This window comes from Anopheles ziemanni, chromosome 2, assembly GCF_943734765.1.
Source record: "Anopheles ziemanni chromosome 2, idAnoZiCoDA_A2_x.2, whole genome shotgun sequence".
In the NCBI taxonomy this organism is placed as follows: Eukaryota; Metazoa; Arthropoda; class Insecta; order Diptera; family Culicidae; genus Anopheles; species Anopheles ziemanni.
Genome location: NC_080705.1, coordinates 83,246,161 through 83,253,401, shown reverse-complemented (window position 1 = coordinate 83,253,401; position 7,241 = coordinate 83,246,161). Strand labels below are relative to the sequence as shown.

The following is a 7,241-nucleotide window of genomic DNA, read 5'->3' as shown; positions in this document are numbered from 1 at the left end:
CTGTTCCGTCGTACAGTACAAAGGCATATGCATTAACAAGGTTTTACCGTTTACCAGATTTCTTAAGGATGCACGACACTCATTTACACACATCAGTTAGTTTAAATGGTTTGTATATTTTGATTTTTTTTTTTTAAATTCTCATTTTGCATTTGCTTACTTCATTTGGCATACATACTTGTAGAGTCGTAAGGTTTCGTAACGTTAAGCCTACGTCGCCGTTTCAGATCGGGAATATTATTTTATTTAATGACTGTGTATATATTTACGTTCGCAATTCATAAGAACGGGTCAGGCGAACTTGTGCGGTAACCAAGGCCTTAACTAGGGCGCGCAGCCTAGTGCTTCAACATACGCATTCCCAATTTGCATTTGCATTTAATTTTGGTCTGGACCAGCATTTGGCCTGTTGTGCTTCAAAACGGAGGGGGCTCAAACATGTTAATCTAAAACCACAGGCATCTTTATATGCTGAACACGTAGCTCATGGAATAAAATTTTCATTTGTTCATATATATGAAAAGGAGGTTTAACAGTTTTTTCGCATGCACTTAATGCATGAATTATTTACCATACCATTCAAGTAGTTCAAAATAGTAAATAACTAGAACTCTGTTTATGAAGAAATGACTAAATAAGTATCATTTTGGATTTTGATGTACTACAAATTAAAAAGTGCAAGAGTATTATAAATTAACATGTTCTTATCAACCTATTTCAAATAATCGTTTGGTTTACATTTATTTGTTATTAGAAGCAAACTTTACAACACGATGAACAACTGATCCTGTTCAAAGAGGGTGGAATTGTGATACTTTCCACCATCCGCTTCTGTTTTCAAATAACTGTAAATCCAAACAGTAAATCGGAGATGCTTTGCTATCGAAAGTGTTCATCGGAACAGCTTTTGGTGTTTAGAAAGCTTTCCCTTCGGTTAAGGAGTTACAGTTATCCGTCGCATCAGCGTTTTCTGTCGAAGAATAAATAAATAAAACGAATCGCAAATGCTAGCAGCACGAACAGGAGCATTGGCTGCCAGGTCCGTTGGCGCAGTTGAGCCCATCGACGGTGACGAGCACAATGCTCTCTTCCTCCCGTACGGTAGCCGACAGTGTCGCTGGAGTGTCCTCCTCACCGGCTTCCTCGTTCACTCCCTTCGCGGTGGCTGCTGGAGCCGACGTCCTGTGGTCAGAAAATCGTAGAATATTTATGAGAACATCGATGTGGAACGTGCGAACCATATGTAGATTGATTGGCAATATGAGTCAATTGCTGGCAGATTGTTTCCCGACGAGTGCTTTCGTTTAGTCTATTAATCACAGGGCACTGGGAATGGGTGTGAATACCGAGGAGAATCTAGTTTTACATTACTTCGAGAGCATTACTTTGTTCGTGAATAATTTCTGCTACCGACACAACGTTCTTTGAGGCAGTTGAGCTTCATGCGTGAAGCATAAATCGCAGTTCAATGGCATACCATTTTGTACCCGGTGTTAATGGAAGTGATGGGATCGTTTGCAGACCGATCCGTTCACAAATGGTCCGTTTTTCAAACCCACCTGTCTCATGCAACCGCCCCACCGGCAGCCTGCTCGTCCTCGCTAGGCTCATCGGAAGCTCCGGCATACGCTTCCTGCTCCGATGACACATTCAATGAAGACGAACGACGCTGAATGCTATGCAAATAATGTTGGCATTCATTACCGTTGAAATCTTGCTGGCCGTCCAGGTCGTCCCAGGGTCGTCGCTGGGCCTCGCAATGGTCCGTGATTGCTGAATCGGACACCCTGGCACCGACCGGCGAGGACTCGGCGTAGTACGATCGGGGCGGGTACAGGTTGTCATCGACATCGTACGATTTATCGGAGTACTCGGAGTACGCGTCGAAGTCGTCGTCGCAATCAAAGTATTGGCTCTGTGGGTGAAATGATTGAATAAACGAACAAATTACATGGAACCAGCTTCAGCAACGCTTAAACCGAAACGCTCTGCTTGCCACAAATCAATACGCACTCAGTAAAATACTCAATTACAAATGCGGGCAATTTTTTAATTGCAATTGAATACCACTCTTGTTCTTGATCAATTAATTGAATGATTTAAATGAGGTCAAAAGGTCAGTGTGCGAGTCAAGGGAGCACGTTTGAAACGTATTTTTCTGTTTAACTATTTGAACCTACGGCGATTGAAAAATTGACCAACCCATCTCAAATAAACTGATATTATTTTTAAAAATAAATAAATTTAACTTCCGCTTTGAAATCACAAGTGAATAATTGAAAAAAAAAATCTTTCTTTTGTAAGCGTTTCTTTATGGTTATTTCATGAAACTTTCATCCAAATACGATAAAAAAAGATCATTTCACTCATGTGAAAACCAACTTAGAATGCCCAAACGCAAAATTCACAAGCGATTCCACAAAATTTCACTTAACGTAGCCAGGCTGGAAAATTATTTCACATTTGTTTAACAACTCGCTCAATTGACAAATTTAAATGGAGTCAACATTATAAAAGAATTTTAAACTATCGCTAAATGAAATAAACAGTAGTGTTTTATATGATTTAATGAATGATTTAATGTTGCTGCGTTCTATATGCCCCTTAACAAAATGGCCGTATCAAAACAGAAAAGACAAATATGTTGTAAATTATCATTGTACAAAGGAAAGAAAACATTTTTTGTGTTTATATACAAAGTTGTTGTAGAAACCTAATATGAAAATTGAACTTAAATACTTAACTGTATAATCCGAATTGAATGAGAGTATAAACAATACACTTTTCTATTTATATTAATGTACCCTGGCCCGTCTCTAGTTTCAATATATTTTAGTAATTGCATTGTCATGTCTACGTTACTAATTTAGCTCAGAAAATCAAACTCATCTCATTCTCATTTTTCCATCTACCATAACGATAAGTAAACGAATGCGCTGTATTTGCCCTGGGACGGTGACAAAAGGAAGGAAAAGCACATTACAAAACCATCCTCAGAGACCTTCCTGGGTCACGGTACGCTCCGGCGTTCGGCATCTATCATTCAGAAGGGCCTCACCTGACAATCTATACACCGACAGCTGTCGGTCAGCGAACACTTGATGCCGAGCAGCTGGGCCGCTTCGCTGTACAGATCGTTGGAGGATTTGTCGGCCGCTTCCGCCCGATCGAGTGTCGACCCAACTCCCCATCGGCTGAAATTGGACACGAGAATAGGGGGTGGTTCGTGAGCGAGGAAAAGGACACCGCGTTGACCACAGACCCGGCCCCTCCCGGGGGGAGCGATGGTTTCGACCGGCCCTTATTAATATTTACCTTCGACGGGTCGGCCCATCCACGTCCGCCGGCTCGACGACCCCGCCATCCTTCCGTAACCGGTCCTCATCGAACAGCTTCCAGAATTTGGCCATTTTCAGATTATTCCGCCGATGCGGCTGGTCTGTCTGGTGCGTGGTGGTGCTTTTGCCGCTACTTGCGCGGCTCCGGAAGGGGGCAGAGGCAGCGGAGGGTGGTCGCTTTTCCGAGCCAAACCTAATGAAATCGCCCCCCGACTCGATGAGATGGCGACCGGCGATGGTGCCGTCGATGCTGCTGATCCTGATGTTGCCGATGTTGGTCGGGCTTATGCTACCGGCCGCCAGCAGCCCACCGAGCGAGTTCGCCTGCTGCTGCTGCTGCTGCAACTGGTTGGCATCGTCACCCGGTGGCGCCTTCCGGCCGCATGCTGCCGCCCTCCCACCGCAGCTCATCTCGGCGGCAGTTTTATTATTCACCGTTAATGCGCGCCCGGCCGGAGAACCGAACAGCTCTATCATGTCCAGATTCTGCACAACGAAGTGAAACAAATTAGATCGAGACGGCAAGGGGTAGTCCGTCCATGCTGAAAAGCCCGTGTCCGAACATCGACATCATCAACTACAATTGTTTGGTTCGTTCCGCCCGAAAGCAATGCGCAATCACATCCAGTACTTTTACGACTGGTTGTTCATTTAGTTTTCACTAATTAAAAACGGTATGCGTTTTAAACACATCATTAAAATGTCAAACATAGTGCCAATAAAATGTAATCTCACTGAAGAATCGAAACTTAATTGAATTGGTGCACTCTGGTATTATATATTTAATTAAACATGCAAGTGTAATAAAGTTGCTTACCCCATAGCGATAGCTGGAGTTTAGCACGTAGACGGTGTTCCTGTTGTTGCATTCTTCCACCAATATGTCGTCCATGTCTGAAATGGCCGAAGTGCAAACAAATTCAAAATACGTCCATGGCGCAGGAACTCTTTACTTTATTCTTGCCAAACGCAAACATTTTCTTTCGTAAGCCACGAAGAGCTCTACTTAGCAAATGTCCTAGTTTTCATTGTGAAATATGTTGAATACTTGTTTTACTAACTAATATGTTACATTTAAAACTATTTTCTTATTTTTAACTAAATAGTTTTAGTAGCGAATTTTATAAACTGCTATTTTATTCTGATTTTTGTTCTCCAAGAGCAATTTACACTTCTATGTAAAGAACGGTGACACAAAGCAGACTTCTAATATTATTGCTTTCCAAAAGTTCAAAAATCTCTTTCAAATTTTTTTTTCGTTTTGCGATGCATGGATATTCTAATTATGTAACAGTTGAAAAAATGAGTTTTCTTAAAGGTTCACGATTCATTTGCAGTATGGTAAATACAGTCTACTAACAAATAATATAAGATACAAAAAGAATACATCCATCACTTCTACGAACTATATCAGCATAAAACTTCGTCAGAAACATATTCATTTAATGAGAGTAAACGATGCGTACACATTCGTACGTTGTGAAATTGAACGTACTCTTCATCGATACGATTTGTTGAAACATGAACGAAACATTACCTAAGGCAGTTGAAAATCTCAAATTTACCTTTTGTGTTGAAGTTGGGGGAGTAGAGAAAGTTCACCAACGCTTTCGAAGGATACTCGTCCCGCTGACCTTGACCCCAAGGACTGCAAAGCGTAGTCATCCACAGCGATTGGAGACCTGGGAGAGGGAGGAGGAAAGATTTTCGTGAAATGCAAACCATCAAGATAAGGCAAATTGCGAAAGACCTGTAAGATAAATTTTATAAGACGACAAGGAGACCCCCATCGTTAGGAGTGATTTGATAAATGGATATTCTTTCGAAACATTCACCCGCCGCAAAGCATCAACATTCCGACCCCGAAGGGGGAATACGCAAGTTTGGCAAATTTATTTTCCAACCAGAGAAACACTGTTTTCTCTTGCAAACGACGTGAAACTCTACGAAACGTGCAATGCAAAAACACACACAAGGTGCGACACGGTGTACGGTGATGTTAACTTCGCCACTTCTAAACTTGTGTCAATGAGGTTAAACTCGAGTACGATACACTCCGGGGACAATTCCCTCCCCTTCGGCGTCTCCTTCCCCTATTGCAGCTCCGTATCGAGGGACAGTAGCATGGTGATGTAGGAACCGGTGGAGTTTAAAATCTGTAACGAAATTTGCATATCATTTGCCTGCGCCTGTCGACCTCGAGCTCGAACGCCCCCCCCCCCCCCCCCCCTCAGCGGGCCACCCGTCAGGCCCTTTCCTCTATCTATTCCCACCTTCTTGAGGGTGGGCAGAGTGGCTTTTATGAATCCTCCCCGGGTGACGATGGGTTTCTGCGCTCGCATCATGCATAATCGCAACCGTTTCTGCACGGCTACCGGTGCCTCGTACCAATTGCTTTGATAAATGGCGTCAGCAACCTTGAGGCCCTGCATGTTCCCACCGAATGGGGGGAACGCGTGGAAAAACATGTTGTTAAAAGATAGCAAAACACGTGCGGAGATGTGTTATGGGTTTTTTTTTGTTTCGTTTGTTTTCCGCTTGGACCTTGGACGCCGTACCTCCTCGTGGATCATGGTACCGTGGTAGCAGTAGATGACCGCCTGCAGCACCATCACGAACGCCATCGCCACCAGCATGAGGGCCCGGGGCGTGCTCATGAATAGCACAAATTGATAACCGATCACGCACAGCAGCACCGAGTCGAGCAGCAGCAGGTAGAACACGGTGTGCCGGAACAGGTCCGTCATGGCCCGGCACAGCTGCAGTACGTCCCGGTGGTAGGCCACGATCGGTTCGAGCCCGCCGGCCCCGCGCCGGAAGTCGAGCGCCCGAAAGCGCCCCTGCAGCACCGCGAAGTGGATCGTCACATTCGTCGCCAGCTCGGAGAAGCACGTATCGACGCTTCCGCTAATGAAGATGGACATGTGGATGGAGTCGCAGTTGAGCAGGAACGTCAGCGCGAACACCGCCGGATGTTGATAATTGTGGGGAAAGCTGCACCACGGTGAAGAAAATGGGGATTATGACGCCGGCAAGCGTCACCGAACGTGAGACGATGTTACGGATTACTTACGCCATCGGTGCCACAAAGTGCAGCCTCCCATCGGCGAGCGTCTGGTAGACGCCAGTCAGCACCGCGCTCATGATATAGAACCATCCCACGATCAGCGCCGAGACCATGTAGATGCGAGTCAGCTTCGAGTGAAAGCGACCGCAGCGGCGGAACAGTGCCAGCTCGTCACCGGTCGCGCGCCCCTGCAGCGCCTTGAACGAATCAATCAGCGCGAAAATGGTCGCCGGGTGGAACACGAAGATGTAGAACTTCGACAGCGTCACCATGCCCACCACCAGCGTCGGGATGGCGTCGCAGATCCGCCCGAAGTGGTGCACGTGCTGGAAGACGAACGTCGACTGCAGGGCGATAAAGGTGACCAGCACCGCGAAGCAGCCGTTCGTCCGCACGCCGGCGAGGACGCTTTTCCTTCGCACCACGCCACAGTAGCGCAGATACCACATTTGCGCGTCGAGAAATTGCTCGATGCAACCCATTACGCTGACGATGCTGATGATGGCGATGATGAAAGTGATATCGTTCGGGTGGACGGATGCTGCCTGAATGCAAACACTTCGTCAGGTTCGAGGAAAACCAGACCACACACTCGCAGAGGACTGGCCGAATGACTGGGCCGAAAGGTCGACGAAGGATTGCACTGCAGTTTTCCACCGCCGCTCGGGATGGAATGGGCACCGGGTTGACATTTATATTACGACCGCGCGGTGTACGGGTGTGAAATTCCCCACGGAGAAGTGTTCCACCCGTGGCCGTTTTTCTCGTTATTTGACAACTGCCCATTACCGGTTGACACTTAAATGTGTTCCGACCCGTGGGCCGGAGCTGGTGGA

At 45.9% G+C, this 7,241-nt stretch overlaps 2 protein-coding genes across 2 annotated transcripts; both read right to left on the bottom strand.

Moving 5' to 3' along the window:
- Positions 1-1,007: 1,007 nt before the first annotated feature.
- On the bottom strand, positions 1,008-5,015 carry LOC131294557 (uncharacterized). The gene is made up of 6 exons (XM_058322602.1): positions 4,904-5,015; positions 4,156-4,232; positions 3,316-3,824; positions 3,059-3,194; positions 1,629-1,915; positions 1,008-1,182 (listed from the first exon to the last, which is right to left on the bottom strand). Exons 1-6 carry the CDS (start codon positions 5,001-5,003, stop codon positions 1,008-1,010), a joined length of 1,284 nt encoding a protein of 427 aa, XP_058178585.1. The 5' UTR covers positions 5,004-5,015.
- A 416-nt stretch (positions 5,016-5,431) lies between these two features.
- LOC131294556 (odorant receptor 82a-like) lies at positions 5,432-6,887 on the bottom strand. Its single transcript, XM_058322601.1, has 4 exons — positions 6,412-6,887; positions 5,897-6,332; positions 5,612-5,764; positions 5,432-5,494 (listed from the first exon to the last, which is right to left on the bottom strand). The coding sequence occupies exons 1-4, from the start codon at positions 6,885-6,887 to the stop codon at positions 5,432-5,434; spliced, it is 1,128 nt and encodes a 375-aa protein (XP_058178584.1).
- Between the last annotated feature and the right edge of the window lie 354 nt (positions 6,888-7,241).

Bases quoted from the DNA above. Each gene is read 5' to 3' on its own strand.
- LOC131294557 (XM_058322602.1), bottom strand. From the start codon at position 5,003: ATGACTACGCTTTGCAGTCCTTGGGGTCAAGGTCAGCGGGACGAGTAT. The intron at 4,233-4,903 runs GTAAATTTGAGA...CGGCCATTTCAG, and splicing joins CCCCAACTTCAACACAAAAG to ACATGGACGACATATTGGTG. The intron at 3,195-3,315 runs GTAAATATTAAT...GTCCAATTTCAG, and splicing joins GATGGGCCGACCCGTCGAAG to CCGATGGGGAGTTGGGTCGA.
- LOC131294556 (XM_058322601.1), bottom strand. From the start codon at position 6,887: ATGGGTTGCATCGAGCAATTTCTCGACGCGCAAATGTGGTATCTGCGC. The intron at 5,765-5,896 runs GTACGGCGTCCA...GGGAACATGCAG, and splicing joins GTACCATGATCCACGAGGAG to GGCCTCAAGGTTGCTGACGC. The intron at 5,495-5,611 runs GTGGGAATAGAT...ATTTCGTTACAG, and splicing joins CTCTGCCCACCCTCAAGAAG to ATTTTAAACTCCACCGGTTC.